General features: G+C 54.8%; 1 protein-coding gene across 2 annotated transcripts; it reads left to right on the top strand.

The window, feature by feature from the left end:
* Positions 1 to 11: 11 nt before the first annotated feature.
* On the top strand, positions 12 to 16,216 carry SART1 (spliceosome associated factor 1, recruiter of U4/U6.U5 tri-snRNP). Of its 2 annotated transcripts, XM_030833549.3 has the most exons (20): positions 12 to 771; positions 2,594 to 2,651; positions 3,028 to 3,083; positions 3,621 to 3,747; positions 3,864 to 3,969; positions 4,220 to 4,297; positions 4,412 to 4,511; positions 4,603 to 4,745; positions 4,834 to 5,040; positions 5,784 to 5,908; positions 5,988 to 6,121; positions 6,255 to 6,388; positions 12,625 to 12,798; positions 12,978 to 13,088; positions 13,408 to 13,495; positions 14,004 to 14,094; positions 14,184 to 14,319; positions 14,772 to 14,861; positions 14,963 to 15,084; positions 15,187 to 16,216. In XM_030833549.3, the coding sequence occupies exons 1-20, from the start codon at positions 459 to 461 to the stop codon at positions 15,203 to 15,205; spliced, it is 2,412 nt and encodes an 803-aa protein (XP_030689409.1). In that variant the 5' UTR covers positions 12 to 458; the 3' UTR covers positions 15,206 to 16,216. The 2 variants fall into 2 exon arrangements, with proteins under 2 accessions (XP_030689409.1, XP_060158892.1); XM_060302909.2 differs by lacking the exons at positions 12 to 771; positions 2,594 to 2,651 and having other exon boundaries at positions 3,051 to 3,083; positions 3,580 to 3,747.
* The last annotated feature ends 4,921 nt before the right edge of the window (positions 16,217 to 21,137 follow it).

Genomic DNA, 21,137 nt, shown 5'->3' with positions numbered 1-21,137 from the left:
ACTAGGAGGACGCCTACTGCAGCGGTGGGCGCTGCCCACGGAAAGTCCGTGAGGCAGTGACTGTCCCGTGACTGAGGGTGTGCAAGCGGAGGGAAGCCTGAGAGGGGCTTTTCTGCGTCGGCGGTGCTGACTTTGATGGCCCCTAAGTCCTTAAAGTTCTGGGATGCCGTCTTACCCAGAGCCGGTCGCACAGCACCTTGAGGCGCGCATGCGCAATTAGGCGACCTGCTCAAAGACTGCTCAAAGACTGCACCACCGCCCGAGGCGGCCGCGACTGCGCAGTCGGGCTCCGATCCCGGCTTTCCCATGAACCTTTGGGGCCGGCTCCGAGGCAAGCGACGGAAGCAGCCGCTCTTGGTTTCCGGCAATACGACACCGGCTGTCTGGCGACCCGGAAGTGTTCCCATTTTGCGTTGTCGGGGCTCGGCGGTAGCCGGGCTCGGGGTGCACACACCACCATGGGGTCGTCAAAGAAGCACCGTGGGGAGAAGGAGGCGGCCGGGACCACGGCAGCGGCCGGCACCGGGGGCGCCACCGAACAGCCGCCTCGGCACCGGGAACACAAAAAACACAAGCACCGGAGCAGCGGCGGCGGCAGCAGCGGCGGCGAACGACGGAAGCGAAGCCGAGAGCGTGGGAGCGAACGCGGGAGCGGGCGACGCGGGGCCGAAGCTGAGGCCCGCAGCGGCGCGCACGGGCGGGAGCGCAACCAGACAGAGCCCTCCGAGCGGCGGGTGAAGCGGGAGAAGCGGGAGGACGGCTACGAGGCCGGTGAGGGGCGGGGCCTGTGCAGGGGGCGGGGCGATGGGGGGTGTCTGGGGGTGGTGGGCTCTGGGTTTGGAGGCCGAGCACACCAGGCCGAGGCATCAACACACTCTCTTCGTCAGTACTGTAACGGGTCTTCCTGTGGTTATTTGGAATTAAAGGTTGTTTTTCTCTGTTAAACTTCGTGAGGGTAGAAATTTTCTGTTTTCCTCAATTGGCATATCTCAGGCTCTCCCTAAGTGTGTTGAGTGAGTGAATGAAGTGGTGCCAGCACGTGCAGAGGCAAGAAGAAACCTGATATTGTGCAAGTTGTGGAGTTCACAGCAGAGACACGAGGCTGTGAGATAGGCCCTGTTAAGAAATTTGAACTTTGTCTTGAGAGTCGTAGGGAGCCATGAGTTTGAGCTGAGGAGTGCGCTGATTATATTCATATTTTGCAAAGATCATTGTGTTGAGAACTGGGTCAAGGGCAGTGAAGATTGGAGGTGAGGTGAAGGCTGATGGTGGCCTGCACCAAGGCAGCAGCAGTGGGATGGAGGGGAGATTGGAAAGGTGTTTCGGAGGACGATGTGACAGAGCTTAGCACTTGGAAGAGGACGGGAAGGACAAGAAAGAATTGAGGATGCTCCTTGAATTTTGGCTTGAGCGATTAGGTGGGTGGGAGTGCTGTCGACTGAACTTGAGGAGTTTGGAAGAGATGCAGATTTTTGGAGGGAGACAACGAATTCGCTTTTGGAGAGTGTTGCATTTGATGTGCATGGGGCAACCCAGCTTTTGGGCCAGATAGAGCAATTTGGGAATCATGAGAGTTCAGGTGGCAAATGAAGTACCTTGAGAGACTGAGGAGTGAGAAGCCAGGGTTGGGAGTAGAACCTGAGAGATGCCAATGTTTTAGTAGTAGGCAGAGCAGGAGACTAGAAAAAGGAGGTAGGCTATCCCCCAAAGCGGGAGAACCGTTGAATCTTGTGTCATGGGATCTGTGGGAGTGATCAACAATGTCACACACCACAGGAGATCAGGCGAAAAGCAGAGCTGAAAAGAATCCATGGGATTTCGAATTAAGGAGGCTGGTGACCTTGGAGAGAGCCTAGAAGGGTTGGGATGCAGGGTCCAGGTGGGATAAAAGGGAAAGAGGGAAAGAGGTAGGTTGTGAGGTGGGCCTGCTGGAAGGATGAGCACGTGGTGGCAGCTGGTTGGGGCAGCTCCGCCTGATGGAGTCTGGCTGTTGTCTCTGGTGTTCGGTGAAGTTATTTGCTGTTTGTGAGGTGGGTGGAGGAGGTCCGAAATGCCCCTTTATCTCTGTGACCCCGATATCATCATAGAACAGGCACCAATAAGTGTGTTTCTTGATTGCACGAATTACACAGAGGACACAGTTATGTTGCCAAGGTGGTTCCTGCCCTGTGAGGAGAAACAGACCCAGAAATGACTGACCGTACTATGCAGTGCAGGGGAGAGCAGTTCATGCTGATCAATAATCGAACAGGACTCCACGAAGGAAGTGGCATTTCATTGTTGCATTCGGATAGGATTTTGTTAATCAGGGTGAGGCCAGAGAGGGCAGTGCAGGTTGAAAATACAGAATGTACAAAAGTGAAGAGGCGGCAAAGTGAAGGATGTAGAGAGCTGGACCTTTTGGATCAAGAAAGGAAGGTGTGTGGAGAGGTGGCATTCTCAGAGCCTGGGACTCAGGTAGAAGGAGCTCCTGGGGAGGAGGAAGCAGGCCCAGGTGCTGGTGAGGGCCTCTCATCTTCGGCCCTGCAGCTGGAGCCAAGGCTGTGGCTGCAGGCCCTGTTCAGCTCCTGAGCCTTGCTGCTTCTTGTTCCAGCTGCCAGCTCCAAAGCAAGCTCAGGTGATGCCTCGTCACTCAGCATTGAGGAGACCAAGTAAGTACCGTCTCCTTTATGTTTCTGTGTTTTCTTACAAGCAGTTTCAGGGGCAGCTGTTTCGGGTGGCTTTCGCACAGTAACACGTTCTGATTGAAGTTGGAAGTTGCTACGTAAATCATCTTAGCCAACCATTTGAGTTACAGAAGTGGGCAATTAAGAGCCAAGAGGAAGGATGGCATTTCACTGGTTAGAGGCAGGCCAGGCCTTCCGCCTGATTGGGAGGCCAGTGCTCTTCCCAATGCTGGGTCAGGCCCTAGGTTTGGGACCCTTAGGACCACTCAGTCCCCTCATGTTTTCACCCCGTCTGTCCAGAAATGCATTCGGTACTGCTCTTTCTTTGACAGTTCCTAACACTTGTATCTCTTGCCCTCAGTAAACTCCGGGCAAAGTTGGGGCTGAAACCCTTGGAGGTCAATGCCGTCAAGAAGGGTGAGTGTGGGGCTGAGGGTGGGGGAAGGGAGGGCATTTGGGGCCAAGGAGAGAGGCCATCTGAAGGGGTCTTTGAAGAAAGTGGGCACAGGTTCAGCACCATTCAGCGGTCCTGTGTGTGTGCTGGCAGTGGGCGCGGGGCCCTCCTTGCTGTTGTGTGGCGGATCTGGGACTCAGCTGCTTCTTGTAGTTTGAGCAGTTGGCGTTGCATCCTCAGTCTGGCTGTGAGGTAGCATTAGATGGGCTGAGAGATGTGCACAGTTCCTGCAAACGGATCTGGGCTGTGCAGGTGCTAGTTTTTTCGTTTTGTTTTGTTTTTGAAGTATGATCAGAGGGACTCTGGAAGGCATGGAGGGTCCCATTGTGCCGTGGGGAGACATGGGAGGGTGGGGTCACGTGGGAGTAGGGAGGCACGGATTCTTCCCCCACCCCTGGCCCCTCTGGCCCCCTGAGCTGGACGGGGGCAGCGTGAGTGGCTCCCTCCTCTCCCCACCAGCCTTGGGCAGGCATAGCCTCACGCCTGGGCCTCCCTTCCAGAGGCGGGCACCAAGGAGGAGCCCGTGACCGCCGATGTCATCAATCCCATGGCCTTGCGACAGCGAGAAGAGCTACGAGAGAAGCTGGCGGCTGCCAAAGAAAAGCGCCTCCTGAACCAAAAGCTGGGGTGAGGGTCCCAGCCGGGCAGGCAGGGGGAGGGCCCGAGGAGGCGCCAAGCAGCTCTGGAGTTGGGGTGGGGGAGCAGGAGCTGGCTCCCGGAGCATCACTGTCTTCCCTCTTCAGGAAGATAAAGGCCCTGGGGGAGGATGACCCCTGGCTGGATGACACTGCAGCCTGGATCGAGAGGACCCGGCAGCTTCAGAAGGAGAAGGACTTGGCAGAGAGGAGGGTGAGGTGCTGGGAGCTGGGGTGTCGTTCAGTGCCTCTGGTGGCCTGACCGGCTGGTGAGGCAGAACATGGACCCTAGGGAGGTGAGGCTGGGCTCGGGGCTGTAGGAGAGGTCAGTAGTGCCTGCGCTGGGTTTTCAGCAGCGTGCCTCCAAGTCCTGTGCTCTTTGCACTCACATTTAGTAAGGCCCCGCACCTTCTGCTGATCCTGAACAGCCTGAGGTCAGACGTCACCCCCTCCCTGTCCCATAGGCCAAGCTGCTGGAGGAGATGGACCAAGAGTTTGGTGTCAGCACCCTGGTGGAGGAGGAGTTCGGGCAGAGGCGGCAGGTGAAGCTGCAGCAGCTGGGGGGTGGGGGCGGGGGGTGCTGTCCTTGGTGCTGGGATTCCAGGGCTTGGTGGGTCGGGCTCCTGACCCGGCTGGACCTTCTGCCTCCCTTCTAGGTCCTGTACAGTGCCCGGGACCTGCAGGGCCTCACCGTGGAGCATGCCATTGACGCCTTCCAAGAGGGGGAGACTGTCATCCTCACCCTCAAGGACAAAGGTGGGTTGAACTGGGGTGCTCTGGCTGGGGCCACAGGCACTGCTGAGTTGAGGGCAAGCGTGACCGGCCACTGCTTCCGCCCTGGCTCCAGGAGTGCTGCAGGAGGAGGAGGATGTGCTGGTGAACGTGAACCTGGTGGATAAGGAGCGGGCAGAGAAGAACGTGGAGCTGCGCAAGAAGAAGCCTGACTACCTGCCGTACGCAGAGGATGAGAGTGTGGATGACTTGGCACAGGCAGGCCGGCAGTGTGGGCTCTGGGCGGAGACGGTGGTGGCTTTTCAGGAGCTGGGCTGGGTCCTAACCTGTACTTCTTGTCTTGCAGCAAAAACCCCGCTCTATCCTGTCCAAGTACGATGAGGAGCTCGAGGGCGAGCGGCTGCAGTCCTTCCGTCTGGAGCAGGGCGGCGTGGCCGATGGCCTCCGGGAACGGGAGCTGGAAGAGATCCGGGCCAAGCTGCGGCTGCAGGCTCAGTCCTTGAGCGCAGCCGGGCCCCGGCTCGCCTCCGAGTACCTCACGCCCGAGGAGATGGTGAGCCCCGAGGCCTCCACCCGCACTTGTGACTAGGGTGGTGACCCTCCCTCCCCTCGGAGGTCACAGGCTGCCAGAATGAGCTAAGGAGGGGGATCAGGTGATCATGTGGTGCGTGGTCCCTGGGGATGCGCAGTCATTGGCAGCCCCGAGGAGGAGCTGTGGGCAGGCAGTTGGTGTAGACAGAACAAGGACCGTGAGCCAGGTGGCCCTGAACTGGTGTTCAGACCCTGCCGCTTAGCCAGCCTGTGCCTGGGGTGAGTGACGTAAGTACCAGGCGCCCCATCTGAAATGGGGATGGCGGGAGCCAGCTCTTGGGGGATGATACAAGGATGGGTGGTGATCTGGTAAGTGGTCATTCTACAGCTGCGCGTGGCTGTCGCCTTTGGGACGGCTGTGTGAATTCGCAGGTAGACCACTGGCTCAGTAGGTTGCTTGGCTCTGTGGTTATGAGCAAGACTCTGCAGCCAGACTCCTGGGATTCACAATCCCGGCTCTCCTGCTTAGGAGCTAGCTGACTTTGGACGAGATACATAATCTCTCTGTGCCTCGGTTTTCCTCATCTCACAGGCGGGAGAATAATCGCCCACACCTCATGTCTTGCCCATGTACGTGAACTACGTATGACCACAGCCAGCGCAGAGTAACGCTAAGGCAGCATTCGCTCTCGTGGGCTTGTGCTGCCTGCCTTCCCCCCACCGCCACCCCAGCCTTCACGTTTCTCTTTTCTCTCTCCCCTTCAGGTGAGCTTTAAAAAGACCAAGCGGCGAGTGAAGAAGATCCGCAAGAAGGAGAAGGAGGTGGTAATACAGGCTGATGACCTGCTGCCCCTTGGGGACCAGACTCAAGATGAGGACTTCGGTTCCAGGTGGGTGTGGGGCCAGGGGTCGGTGTTGGCGCTGAGCCAGCCCCGGGGCCAGGGCTCACGCAGAGGCCTCTCCACACAGATTGCGGGGCCGCGGTCGGCGCCGAGTGCCTCAGGCAGACGAGGAGGCCCAGGAGGAGGGGGAGAAGGAGCCTGTGTCTCAGCCCCTGCAGTCAGATGACCCCCGCGTGGAGAACATGGACATCAGCGACGAGGGTAAGGGCCCAGCCAGCCCGTTTCGAGGGGTGGGAGGGCAGAGGGGGAGTTGGGGGCAGGGGTGGAAAAGCAGGGACAGGAGCCCAGGGCCCCTGGAAGTGATCTGAGCCGGCGTCTCCCGTGTTTCCACCAGAGGAGGGCAGAGCACCGTGGTCTGGGTCACCCGAGGTGCTGGAAGAGGATGAGGCGGAGCTGGAGCTGCAGAAGCAGCTGGAGAAGGGGCGCCGCCTGCGGCAGCTACAACAGCTGCGGGACAGCGGTGAGAAGGTAGGGGGGCTCCTGAGGCGTGGGTGGGCGCTGGGCCCTTTGGTGACAGGTGTGTCTGTAGTGGCCTGTCCTGAGGAGCACGTGCTCCCGCGCCATCGTAGGCAGCACCCGCATTTCAATTTGCATCCTCTCTTTTGTTTCATATGGTGTTATTGGTAGATATTGGTAGATTTCTAGGTTTCTGCAGCATTTCCACTAGGGGATGCTTTAGTGGTTGGATCTTTCCCTCCCTTCTTTCCTTCTGGAGTGTGTATTGCATGCCTTACTGTGTGTGAGGCATTGTCCCAGGGCTGGGGAGTCACTGGAGAACAGGACAGCCAAAGGCCTATGCCTTGCATGGAGGCAGAAGTGGCGGTGAACTTGTGAACACGAGCAAACGGTAATTTCTCATAGTGACTAGAGCTGAGCAGACCAGACAGGAGTCACCGGAGGGTTGGTCTCTTGGTTCGGGTGTTCACGGAAGACCTTTCAAGGGGAGACATTTGAATTGAGACTGAAATGACACAAAGGAGCCGATCTCGCGCAGATTCAGTGTGGAGGTCGCGTAGACACGTTCAGGCCCTGGGGACAGCAGATGTCCTTTGGATAGACGACCTTAGAATGTTGGAGGACCAGGTAGGCTGGAGCAGAGTGAAGGGCTGGTGGTGTGAGCTGAGGCAGAGAGGTCAGCGGGGCCTTGAGGCCGTGGTCATCGCTGACCCTCAATGGGGCACTGGCACGTGCCGGGCACTACTTAAGTGCTTTATGTGCTGCTTCATTTAATTCTCACAGCAACACCCTATGAGGAAGGTTCTGTTTTCTCCATTTTACAGTTGAGGAAAACTGAGGCACAGAGGCGTTAGGCAAGTTGCCTAAGGTTACGTGACTGGTAAGTGGCCGAGCTGGAATTTGCACAGCTTGACTCCAGAGCCCACACTTGTAACCCTGCACCTCCCACCGAGGGAGAAAGTGGGGCTGGAGACAGAGGCTGCAGCAGCGAACCTGGGGTGCCTACCGTGGGGGGTAGCGTAGGAGGGGAGCCACAAGAGTGAGGCCTCCCTGAAGCCGAGGAGGGGTTTCGAGGAGAGAGAGGGCGGCGTCATCTAACACTGCTGAGGGGCAGGTCAGATTTGGCACCAGTGGAGACAGTGCCCTGGCAGAGACAATAGCTTCTGGAGGATTGAGGAGAGATGGGACTCAAGGAGGTGAGGGCAGCAGCTGGGGATGATTCCTCAGCGCAGGAGCGTGAGGGCTTTTTGTTAAAGGGCCAGAGAGTAAACGTCTGAGGCTTAGATCTTGGCAGCAGCTGCTCAGCTGCTCAGCTGCTCTGCCAGTGTAGCCAGTGGGCATGGCTGCATGCCAATACAGCTTGCTTTACGAGGACAGGCAGTGGGCCCCAGTTTGCCCAACCCCACTCTAATAGAGGACGGGAAGATGGGGCAATAGCTGAAGGGGGCGCGAGTTGAGGGAAGTTTTTCTCTTTCATAGTTAATGCGGAATAGCGTTAATATTTAAAAATTATGTGCGAGTGTCCCAGAGTCTACGGCTGAAAGGATTGTAAAGGTTACGTGGCCCGGTGGGATTAATCACGATTGGGTTTTCTACTGGCTGGGCCATTTACTGAGATGGGGGAGACTAGGGGAGAAACAGGTGTGGGGAAGAAAAGCAAGTGTTTCCTTTTGGTTTAGTTAGCTTTGAGGTGCCTCCTTATTGGAGGTGATTGTATTGAATAGGCGGTTGGATATATGACTTTGAACTTCAGGGGAGAGGCTGAGATGAGAGATACAAGCATGGAAGTCTGTGTAGCTGGGATTTAAAACCAGAGGACTGGATGGAATCACCAGGAGAGTGAGTATAAATAAGGAAGAGAACGTAGGGCTCCAAGCGAGGAGGGTAAAGAGGAGAGGGTGCCGTCCTGGAAGCCATGTGAAGAAAGGTCTGGAGTGGAAGCGTGTGAGCAGCTGTGGCGCATGCTCCGGAGAGTTTGGGTATCAGGAGGATGGGAACTGACCTTGGGATCGGGCAGCACAGAGGTCACTGATGCTCCCATCAGGTCAGCTCTGTGGGGTGGTGGGAAATGGGGACTAGATCATGCAGGCTTTAACAAGGTTGCTGGACACAAGATTAATAGATGAACGTTGATTGTGTTTCTGTACACCAGCAATAGGTAGAAAATGTAATTTTAAAAAGGACACCATTTATGAAAGCGATATAGATGGTGAAGTAATGTGGATAAGCAAGAGAAGGCAATGTGGGAAAGGAGTAATCAGCATAGCAACAAAATAAAAAGGAATGAATGATTCGTAAGATCTATATGGGGAAAATTATAGTCCATTTTCGAAAAGCATTAAACAAGACGTGTTGTTTTAGTTACCAAGGGCTACCATAACAGAATACTACAGGCCGGGTGGCTTAAACAACAGCAATTTATTCTAACACTTCTGGAGGCTGGAAGTCCAAGATCAAGGTGTTGGCAGGTTTGCTTTCTCTTCAGGCCTCTCTCCTTGCCTTGAGATGGCCATCTTCTCACTGTGTCCTCACATGGCCTTTGTGTGTTACTCCCTGACATCTTTCCTTCTTGTAAGGACACTAGCCCATTGGATTAGGGCCTACCCTTATGACCTCATTTGACCTTTTTTATCTTCTTAAAGGCCTTGTCTCCAAACACAGCCACACTGGAGATGAGGGCTTCAACATACAAATTTTGGGGGGGACACATTTCAGTCCATAACAACCATGTTAATGGATACCACTAACATTGTAAAGATGTCTATCTCCTCCAATTAACCTATAGATTAAATGCTGTTCCAACAGAAATCCCAATAGAGATTTTTGTGGAAGCTGGCAAGTTGATTCTAAAATTTACACAGAAGATCAAAGGGACCAAAATAGCCAAGACGCTTTGGAATAATAACGTGGTGGGATTTGCTGAAACAGATATCAAGTCTTTTTAGAAAGTTGAAATTGAAACAGCAGGATATTGGCATAAGTGTGGACTAATAGGGCTGAGATTGAATACAGGGACCCAGAAACAGACTACTGAGCCAGGACACGTGATGTCCCAGCGTGAAAGGTGCTCAGCTCAATAAGTGGTGGTGGGACAGTCAGTTACCTATTTGGAAAAATGTGAAATTGGGTTTGTACTTCACACCTTATGCAAATTCACTTAGATTAAGAACTTAAAAGTAAAAACTTAATATTTGAGGCCAAAGTAAAAAAATTACGTTTATGACTTCGTGGTAGAGATTCTTTTTTTTATTGTGTTAAAATACACATAATATTTACCATCTTACCCATTTTTAGGTGTATGGTCTGTGGTATTAAGTATATTCACCTTGTGTGCAGCCGTCACCGCCATCCATCCCCATAACTCTCTTCACCTTGTGAAGCTGAAACTCTGTCCCCATTAAACCCTAACTCCCCATTCTCCCTTCCCCCCAGCTTCTGGCAATCACCATTCCACTGTCTGTCTCTATGACCTTGACTCCTCTAGGGACCTCCTATAAGTAGAATCATAGAGTATTTGTTTTTATGTGATTGGATTATTTCAAGAGAAAGATTTCTTACAATATAGATATAAAGCATAACCCATGAAGAAGAAAACAGACATTTTACTTAGAAATAAAAATTTTTAATTTTTTTTAAAAATTTACTTATTTTTGGCTGCATTGGGTCTTTGTTGGTGCACGTGGGCTTTTTCTAGTTGTGGCGAGCAGTGGCTACTCTTGGTTGTGGTGCGTGGGCTTCTCATTGCAGTGGCTACTCTTGTTGCGGAGCACGGGCTCTAGGTGCACGGGCTTCAGTAGTTGTGGCACGTGGGCTCAGTAGTTGTGGCTCTTGGGCTCTAGAGTGCAGGCTCAGTAGTTGTGGCACATGGGCTTAGTTGCTCCGTGGCATGTGGGATCTTCCCGGATCGGGGCTCGAACCCAAGTTCCCTGCATTGGCAGGTGGATTCTTAACCACTGTGCCACCAGGGAGGCCCCTTAATTTTAATTTTAAAATTTTGTTTTATTTAAAATACATTATGAAGGAGAATTCCCTGGCGTCCAGTTGTTAAGACTCCGCGCTTCCACTGCAGGGGGCATGGGTTCCATCCCTGGTCGGGGAACTAAAATCCCACATGCCTCGATACGTGGCCAGGAAAGAAGAAAAACGACATCATAAAGAATGTAAAAAGACAGGCCAGAGGGAGAAGATATTTGTCCATATGCAGAATGGCATTCAGAGAATTAGAAGGATAAATGACCACTAGAATCCCCCGCGAGGCCCAACCTCAGTAGTGATCAAGGAAAGGTGAGCTGAAACAATGACAGACTGTGTCACATGTGCATCATTTGGCAAAAATGTCAGTCTGACAACATCAAATGTCAGTGAGGATGTGGAGCAGCCAGAATTCTTAGCCACACTTTTCATGGACGTGTAAACGAGTCTAATCAGTGGGAAGACAATGACGAACCTTGCAGAATGAAAGTGAGTGTGTTCCGTGCAGCTCACCGGTCCGCACTCTCACGTGTGCCCCAGAGAAATGCTTGCATCAGATTGCTTCAGCTGCGTTACTCGTGGTAACAGAAGAAGAACATCCTTAGTGCACTAGATAACTAAATTGAGGTATGATCGTGTCACGGAATATGATTCTGTAGTTAAAAGCTAATGAACTATATATAGCCGCTCGTGTCAAGATTAACCTTAAAATACATATATACTTATGTATATATATAAACAAGTCATAGTAGAGTCATACAGTATGATTCAGATTGCATAATGTTTGAAAAATGCACAACAAAATAACAGACTGTTCGTGGATAGGTCTTTATGTGGTAAACTATAAAGGAAAGCCAGTGAATCATGGCCACAGATATGTGGGGAAGAGACACTTGAGGTTAATAATGTTTCTCAGCCAGGTGATGGGGACATGGGTGTTTGTTTGGTGGTTGTTATTTTTAAAAATATGAATGTGTTATAAATAACCCTTTTTTGTGTAGGATGACATTCATTTAAAAATGTAACATAATAAAATGAAAAGGGTTGCAAAAGTGGACATGGAGACTAGAAACTTCTCGGAGGAGTTTGCTGTCAGGGGGCAGAGCAGGAGGGCTGTGGTATTGAAAGGAGATTTGTTTTTTTTTTTAATTTATTTTTGGCTGTGTTGGGTTTTTGTTGCGCGCGGTCTTTCTCTGGTTGCGGCGAGCGGGGGCTATTGTTCGTTGTGGAGCACAGGCTTCTCACTGCGGGGGCTTCTCTTGTTGTGGAGCATGGGCTCTAGGTGCACAGGCTCAGTAGTTGTGGCTCGTGGGCTCTAGGGCGCAGGCTCAGTAGTTGTGGCGCACGGGCTTAAGTTGCCCCGCGGCATGTGGGATCTTCCCAGACCAGGGTTCGAACCCGTGTCCCCTGCAGTGGAAGCACGGATTCTTAATCACTGTGCCACCAGGGAAGTCCAAGGAGGAGTTTTTAAAAGAGGGGAGAGCGACTTCCCTGGCGGTCCAGTGGTTAAGACTCTGTGCTTCCACTGCGGGGGGCGTGGGTTCGATCCCTGGTCGGGGAACTAAGATCCCACATGCCGCGCAGCCAAAAATAAAAGAGGGGAGATCCGAGGTCATCCCTGTGTGCTTGTGGGAATGACACAATAGAGGGGACAGTGAGTGTAGTCAGGAGGGGGGTAGTGTCAGGAGCAGAGTTCTGAGGGCCCTTGGAGCCGTGCCAGGTAAGGTGGCCTGAGGTGGGAGCAGGGCCGGGCGTCTGCTGTGATGGGAGGGCAGGCAGGGTGGGTAGCTGGTGGATTCAGTGCCAGAAGCAGGTGGAAGGTCAACAGAGCATCTAGCCTGCAGCCTCAGGGACAGGGCTCCAGGGGGAGGGATGTTTACGCCGAGTCCTAAAACTGGAGTTTCTCAGGTGAAGAGTGGGTGGCAGAGGAGTGGCGGGAGAGGCCCTGGAGGAAGGCGTGCGTGTGAGGCTGCAGGAGTGAGCTGAGGGGCTCTGGAGAAGGGTCGGCCCAGGCCAGGTCATGAAGGGCCGTGTGGGATTTTGGATATTAATTCAAAGGGCAGTGGGGAGCCATTGACGACTTTGGAGGAGGGAAGCGAGCCAGTGAGATCGGTGCAGAGCGCAGAGCAGATCGGGGGTCAGGGAGAAGTAGAGACCGGTCTGGTCTGCCGTGAGCAGTGGGAATGGCTTGTCATACTGCCACCACGGAGGGTCTTGGGTTCCTGGGCCCCACCCCAGAAACTTGCGGGTTTGCCCACAGCCACTCCCTCCCTCAGGTGGTGGAGATCGTCAGGAGGCTGGAGTGTCGCCAGCGGGGCTGGGAGGAGGAGGAGGATCCGGAGCGGAAGGGGGCCATCGTGTTCAACGCCACATCCGAGTTCTGCCGCACGCTGGGGGAGATCCCCACCTACGGGCTGGCCGGCAACCGGGAGGAGCAGGAAGAGCTCATGGTGGGTCCTCGGCAGCCCAGCGCCCACACGCTCCCCTGGCCTGCTCTGCTCCGGGGGCAGGGGCGCAGCGTGGGCGGCAGTGTCGGCCCTGCCGGTCCTCAGTGCTGAGCCCCAGTGCTCAGGTGGGACGGGCCGGCTGAGGGCTGGGCCGCCTGGGCTGAGCCTGATCTGTCCTCTAGGACTTTGAACGGGATGAGGAGCGATCGGCCAACGGCGGCTCCGAATCTGATGGGGAGGAGAACATTGGCTGGAGCACAGTCAACCTGGATGAGGAGAAGCAGCAGCAAGATGTGAGAACAGGGAGGAACGGGGCTGGGGCCGGGAGGACACGAGAGTGGAGACCCCGCTGCCTTGGGGTCAGGAGCTGGGCTGGAGGCCCAGCTCTGTGCCTTCCTAGCCGTGGGGCCTCCATGTCTCAGAGCCTTGGTCTCCTCATGCGTAAATGGAGTGTATAAACCTCACGGGGTTATTGTGGATTAAATGAGACGTCTTGTCATGCAGGGCCTGGTGCATAGAGAGGTCCACAGTCCAGTGGGGGGTGACTGTTGGGTTGGAGGGTCAGAAGAGCCCGTGTGGCTTACAACCTCCATCATTCTGTGCCACCCCCAGTTCTCTGCTTCCTCCACCACCATCCTGGACGAGGAGCCCATCGTGAATAGAGGGCTGGCAGCCGCCCTGCTCCTGTGTCAGAACAAAGGTAAGGGGCTCGGGGCAGCCCTGCTGGGGCCTGGGTGCTGTGGCGGGAAGGGCAGGCGAGGCAGGTGCTGGCGCGGCCTCCCCTGGTCCCTTCTGCTGCCTCTTCCTCGTTTCTGATGCCATGAGCCACTCCTTCCCCTGCACCCTGGTTCCAGGGCAGTCTTAGTAGCAGCTGGCCTTCTGTGCTGCATCACCCCATTTTCAATGCCCGTGCTCACGTATTCCCCTGCAAAGCATCCTTTGAGGCTTGGTGTCTCCTCTGGGGAGGAGTGTGGGGAGCTGAAACAGTCCAGGCTGTGGCACAGAGGCCTTGGCATTAGGATCCCAGTCCTGCCTTTTACTTGGCCAGTGGCCCCTGACAAGGACTTGACTCTTGTCTCCGTTTCCTCCATCTGCACAATGGGCCTGATGTCTGTCCACTCCCACAGCACAGCTCTGAGGGTCTCCCAGTGGCCCCGTGCTGTTGGCGGGTGCTGGGAAGCCTGGAGTCTCATAACCCCTGTCCTCAGGGCTGCTGGAAACAACGGTGCAGAAGGTGGCCCGGGTGAAGGCGCCCAACAAGTCCCTGCCGTCAGCCGTGTACTGCATTGAGGACAAGATGTGAGTGGGGCACCAGCCGGGGCCACACTGCCTGGAGCCTGGGCCGGGGGGGCAGCAGCTCACACTGAATCCCTATCCGTCTCGGGCAGGGCCATCGATGACAAGTACAGCCGGCGGGAGGAGTACCGAGGCTTCACCCAGGACTTCAAGGAGAAGGATGGCTACAAGCCTGACGTCAAGATAGAGTACGTGGACGAGACGGGCCGGAAACTCACTCCCAAGGAGGTGAGCGGGGCCTCTGAGGCGGGGCCGCGAGGCAGAGGCGCACCCCAGGGTCTGGGCTGGGGGCTGGTGGTGTCTGTGTCTCTGGCAGGCCCGGTGGTCCCCCTCGCAGGCCTGGCGGGAGGGTGCCTTTGCTGGCCTGACCCTTCACTCTCACCGCCGTCGGCCCTCGGGGGGCGGCCGACTCTCCCATCTTTTCTTTGTCTTCCACCCGCCAGCACTCTTCCCCACATGCTCCCTGGGTGTGCTGCCCCCTCGCTCCAGCCCCAGCCCCGGTGCCCCGACGAAGTCCATCCCCCCCACTCTGCTGGGGGCCCCAGAGGGTGCTGGGGCCGCTGGCCTTCTCCCATCCCCTCCCAGCCACCCCACCCCACCCTGGGCCTAGCGCTGCCCCTCCCCTATCCTGTGCGGCTTGGGCGGCTCCAACACGGTCCTGCCCCCCTCCCCCATCGCAGGCTTTCCGGCAGCTGTCCCACCGCTTCCATGGGAAGGGCTCGGGCAAGATGAAGACGGAGCGACGGATGAAGAAGCTGGACGAGGAGGCGGTGGGTGCCCGAGGGGTCGCGGGGGGGCCTCGGGACGCATGGCGGGCAGCTGAGGTGCCGAGGCCCGCTCCCACCCGTGTTGACCAACCCTGCCCCCGCAGCTCCTGAAGAAGATGAGCTCCAGCGACACGCCCCTGGGCACCGTGGCTTTGCTCCAGGAGAAGCAGAAGGCCCAGAAGACACCGTACATCGTGCTCAGCGGCAGTGGCAAGAGCATGAACGCGTGAGTGGGGAGGCGGGGTGGGCACAGGGCCTCGCGGTGCACGTATGGGGTCGGGGAGGTGCGCAGCCGCTCTGCAGCCTCACGCCCTTCTTCTCTCCGCAGGAACACCATTACCAAGTGAAGCCGACCTCCCTTCTGATCCCCTCCCGACTTTAATATTAAATAAAGTTCCCTCCTTATTTTTTCCCCCCCTGGTCATGGTGCAGATTCCAGGGTTAGACCTGGGAGGAGGGCAGGTGGAGGAGCATCAGTGACACTGCCCTCAGGCTCCATCACCACCTTTGTGACCTCAGGCAAGTCACTGAACCTCTCTGGGCTTTAATTCTGCCATTTGTACCATCAAGACACCTCTGCTTCACAGGATGTCTTGTGACAATTAAATGAACTCATTCGTTCATTCACCTGCAGTGCGAAGGTGAGCAAGACCCCTCAGAGGTGGCTTAGAGTGATGGCCTCTGCCAGGTGAGACCTGGTCGTAGGTGACACAAATAACAACGGAGATGCAGGGAGAAAGCTAGCCTGGATCCTCTAAGGCGGTTCTCCAGCCCACCCTGGGCCCCAGCCAGCTAAAGAGAAGCCAGCTGGTTCATTTTCTCGCCCCCTCCCCTGGCCTCCCCGGTGTGGTTGCATGGGTCCTGGCCGTCTGTTGAAGGCCGTGCCTTATCCTCTGCAGGGCTAGCTTTTGGGTAAGAAGTGGAAGGTGTTTTAGAGGCTCAGTCACCCTGGTCTCTCCCAGCCTCCAGAGCCACAAGTGGCACTGCCCTCCCCGGCCAGGACAGGCGGGGCAGGGACTGGGGGCAGCGCAGGGCGGAGGTGCTGCTCCGTGATCCTGTACCGCCTTGGTGTGTGTGGAGCGAGAGGCTGAGAGCTCCTCGGAGCACCTCCTGGGAGCTGTGTCCAGTTAAGCAGGGAAGAACTCTGTGAGGGGCGAGCAAGAGCCTGAATCAAGGGAATGGTGACAGCTGGCTCCCATGGGAGTCCGACCAAACCAGCGCCCACCCTGACGTACACCCGGATGCATTCCAGACGCTTCACGGATTTTTTTTTTTTTAATGAAACGAAGAAAAGAGTGGATAACTTTAGGGTGAGAGAAATGTAAGCAAGGGACAAAAATACAGTTGCTTAGCACATTGCCTTTGATGACAGTTTTTGCGTGGCAGACCCAGCAAGCACCAGCCCCTCGTGCTTTCTTGCGCTCATCTCCTCGTTTTGAGGTCTGATTCTGATTTAATTTTCATCTGGGCTGCTTCCTCATGGAGGGTCCCCGTAGGATGCCTAGCCCAGATCTGGGATTTGGGGATTCTCAGTCCATTTCTCCTGGAAGCCTCTGAGGCACGTCCGGTGTTATGGATGGGCAGTCCAGTGTCCCTGGTGGCATAGCACCAGCTCTGGCCGAGCTCTTGTCAAAGTTCACACCGTACGCTGTGCAGCCTGTTAGGAGGCTGTCACCATCATCAGAGCCAGAAACGACCAAGGCCTAAAGCAACGGTGGACCAGGGTCAAATTGACCAGGTTTGGCCCAGGATGCCTCCCAACGCTGACCCTGTGACTGAGGAGACAGTAAATAGTGCACCAGGGGCTAGGAGGGGCTTCCAGGGACTCGCAGGGGCCTCTCCAGGAAGCCTCCCTGCTTGGCCGTCTGCTTCCTCCGAGACATCCTGTGGCCTCTGGTCCCCAGGCCCCGTGCTTGCCCTTCCTGGCCCGAATGCATGCTAGCTAGTCCCCTCCCCAGGCTGTGCTTGCCCCTGCCGGGGGCTGGGAAGCAGCAAGGCGTCAGTTCAGCTCCCTGGAGGTGGGAGGGGCTGGGGGCCACCAAATCTTTTGAGGCCTGAGCCCCCAGCGTAGGAAGAACCATGGGAGAAGGTGGGGCCCTGCCAGCAACACTTTCCCCCTCAGGAACTGCAGGCAGTGATGCCTCCACACAGGCTGGTGTGAGGGTCACTGAGGTCTTAGCCAGGGCCTGGGGGCAAGCTGGCTGGGGCAGTACCTCATCTGGACTGCTTTTCTATTCACAAGCTGTCTGACCTCGGGCGAATTACCACTGAGTCCGTGTTTCATCTCAGACTTCCAGGGCTGGTGTAAAGCAGAGTTAAGAACGTTCATCCTTTCATTACTTCAGCAAATGTTTACTGAGCATCAGGGCTGCTGGGCCTGAGGGTAAGGAGCAGGGCCAGACTGGCTGCCTGGGCCCGTGAGGATCTGATGGGTGAGCAGCCGTCGAGCAAGGACACCACCAGACGTGAAGGGGATGGGGGGAGTCCATGCCCTTCCATGTGACACAAGGCCTTCAAAGGGGCTCAGAGAGCCCAGCTTTAATTTACAGAAGCCCATACATCTGCCTCTCTGCCACCGGCCCACGTGGCACCCTCACCAAGGTATAAAGGCCTGCCCAGGACCCCTTCGTCACTCCCAGCCGCTTCATTCCCTAGCCAGCCCCCAAGAAGGCCCTTTCTTCTGGTCCTGGTGATGGGAACCTCGGCCCAAAAGCCGATTATCCGAAGTGGGTGTGGCCTGCAAGTGAAACGGGCAGGATGGGTCCCCTCCTCACTCAGGTGGTCCTTCTCCTTCTGAGCTGTGCCCACACCCTGCCCAGGTCCACTGAACCCCTTCAAGCCCCAGCAGCCATTCCCAGGCTGTGGCTCCTGTCAGCTCATGGTCCAGTTCTGTCGTTTCCCCACAGCACTGGGAAGCAGCAGGGTGTCCCCTGCCTTCTCCCCTCCCCCTCCCCAGGGCTGCCTGATGAAGCCTCCCCAGTTCTTACCCTGGAGGCCCAGGTAGGGCCCTGCCAGTTCAGGCACCCTTCCGAGATTTGTTCTCTGACCCCCTGGGATTCTGTGAGTGTATCAGAGTTCTCCAGAGAAACAACCGTTAGGATATGCACATGTATGAGGAGGTTTATTATAGGAATTGGCTCACGTGATTATGAGAAGCCCCAGATATGCCATCTCCGAGCTAGAGACCCAGGAAAGCCGGTGGTGTGAGTCTCAAGTCAGCCTGAAGGCCTGAGGAGTGAGGAGGAGACGGGTGTCCCAGCTCAAACGGAGCAAACTCGCCCTCACCGCCCCCTCCCCGTCCTCCTCAGGCTCTCAGGGCGCAATGGGTGAGGCCCACCTGCATTGGCGAGGGGGCCTTCTGTACTCAGTCTACTGCTCCAAATGCTAATTTCCAGAAACACCCTCACAGACATACCAGAAGTAACATTTTACCAGCCATCTGGGAATCCCTGAGCCCGGTTAAGTTGAGACACAAAATTAACTATCACAGTCACCTAAAATGGTCTAGAAAATCCCTTTTCTGCTTAAACAGTAGTTTCTGTTCTATACAAGTAATACTTTGTCCTGTTTCTCTTGTTTTTCTCCTTTGCTTTCTTTTTGAGTGATTGAGTGTTTAACACCTTTTCTTCTTACTGGCTTGGAAGTTATCCACTCTTCCTATTCTTTTGGAGATTACCCTTAACGTTTCAACGTGTGTATTAAAGTCTAAACTTGGTCAATAGATCTATCTCCCTTCAAACTATACAGGCCTTTAGAACCCTTTAATTATGATTGCTCCCTCTCTATCCTTACATGGGTTTTGTTTTTTTGTTTTTTTTTAGTTTTGGCCACATGGCTTTCGGGATCTTAGTCCCCAACCAGGGATGGAACTGGTGCCACCTGCAGTGCAAGCGCAGAGTCCTAACCACTGGACCGCCAAGGAAGTCCCTATTCTTAGGTGTTTTTATCCTCCAGGACCTTATCTTGACTTTCTAAGAACCACCCCCTAGTCAGACATCATCATCATTAATGAACTTGTTCCCTGTTCCTTCTTGCCTCTCAGATCTCTCCTCTGGAGTCATTTTCAATTTTTTCTGAAGTTTGTCTTCTAGAAGTTCTGTCTGTTAGTGATAAACTACCATATTCTGCTGCTCTGAATGTCTTCATCTTGGTATAGGATGGAGATGGCTGTCCTCGCTCACAGGGCGGAGGTGAGAGCCAAAGTCACTCCCCCACGGCCATTTCTGCGAGGCCCTAATGCCCTGGGTAGTCAGCCTCACTCGGGGTCTTCACTCCGGTGGGTCCCAGCCCTTCCTGTGACACCCATTTCCCCCTCTCTGACTCCTGACGCACCAGGTCCTGCCATCTCAGGTGACTCCCATCAAAACCCCCTAGGCTGGCACTCCAGGCCTGTACCTGCCAGACAACATGGCCCTGCCCAGTGAGACCACGTTACCTGCCCTTCCTCAGACCCCTGCCCTTTCCCTCCTCTGTACACCTGCTCTGGGGACACTAAGAAAGGCAAAATTGCCCTCTGTGTCAATATATGCTCCCCTGCGGGGGTGGGCGGAGACAGGAGGGGGTCCCAAAATGTGTCTGACTTGTCAGTCTTCGACAGAAAGGGAAACTGAAAAAGGGGAGGATTTCCCTGCAGAGGCCCCCTCCCGCAAAGCTCTGTGTGAGACAGATCAGTCAGGGCAGATACTGCTGTATGAGTTCCTCTGCACCCTGATTTGGGTCCTTTAGAACTGAAAGAGGACTAGGGCAGCTCCCCACCACTCTCCAAGTGCTCTTGAGCACATACTCCAGTCTGTGTGCTGAGGGTTGGGAGACTAACGCCTGGGTAAGTGAACTCCCCTCTTCTGTTGTGGAACTTGTTACCAGTGGCTAACCAGTCGCAATTGCTCTTGGGGCCCTCGCACCCTATGCTTGGACTGAGACTGCTACTGTGTTACTGGATTGTATCATCCGAGTGGACCCGTTGGGCTCCTGCAACCCAGGGCAAGTGCTGACTTACTGGTGGACATGCTTATTGTGACCCTGCTGGCAGCTTCTATGAACGTTGACTGAATGTGGAGCCAGGAACTGATTACACCCCTCTCACTGTGGCCAAGGTCATGCAGTTCGAACCCCAGGAAGAAAAAGAGTACCCTTCTCATACAGAAATTCATGACAACGGAGTGATACACAGCGCTGTCTCCATGCTCAACAAGCTGCACTGGCTAGAAACAAGGGTTTCGGGTGCTTGGCACCTCACTGTGAACGAGCAAAGGTTACCTAAAGAAGTGGATATTTTAGCATCACCAGATTCTATCGTAACAATAACTGAAGAAATTGCTGCCACCTGGGAGACAGCCTTGGGCACTGCTAACGGTTTATTCCTCTATGTCGCCAGGCAAGGTGTGCAATGGGCCTTGACACATTCCATAGGGATTCTGGATTCCCCCAAGTATGTCATCAATTCATCACACGTGAGCACATGAGCCACTGTTGGCGTCCCGACTTTCCCTCACATTGATGATATTCTGAGAGTGGTTCCTACTGAGGAAACTGCCCATGCTGCTTTACGTGCTCCTCAGACACAGGTAAGCAGAGTTGGCTGGGCCTTGAATGAAGACAAAATCCAGGGTCCCGCAACCCAAGGAATTTCCTAAGGGGCTATCTGGGCAACTACTAAGGACAAATTGCTGTCCTTTTCCTCAAACTACAAAGAGGCCCTACACCAATTTGGCTTCTTTGTACATTGGAGGCAGCATATTCCACATTTAAAGCCTTTAAACTGGGTCACCAGACGAGACCAGTGTGCAGGGGCCCTGACACTCAGCCCCATGGAATTCGTCTCAGCTTTGGAAATTATATTCCTCCAGTACTTATTGGCCCCAGGGCTTTTGCATTTGTGAACTTCTTCCTGCTGCTGAGCAGTGCACACTCCAGAATTTCACGCGTATCCTCTCAGAACATGATAGACACGTGCGTGCTGGCCAAATTTCAGTGGCCTTGAAGCCTGGTCTACTCACTCCCCCAGGGGGCTATTGCTAAAGTGTATTAGACACTGGATCCCAGAGTTCTCTATAAAGGAAAATTCCAGTACAGTCACTTGTAGTTTAAACCTGCTAGAGAACTCATCTTGAGCTGAAATAAAGAACACAATAGACAGGATACACAATAGAAGGGACACAGTTTAGGAATCAGTCAATTGGAAGACCAGATTGAGAAAATCTTCAAAGAAGGACTGAGAATTTTTAAAATGTAAAAGAAAAGCTAAGAGATATGGAAGACAGAAGTAAAGGTGCGGGGACT

This window comes from Globicephala melas, chromosome 8, assembly GCF_963455315.2.
Source record: "Globicephala melas chromosome 8, mGloMel1.2, whole genome shotgun sequence".
Lineage (NCBI taxonomy): Eukaryota > Metazoa > Chordata > Mammalia > Artiodactyla > Delphinidae > Globicephala > Globicephala melas.
Note: the sequence above shows the minus strand (reverse complement) of the source record. Positions and strands in the feature narration are given on the sequence as shown.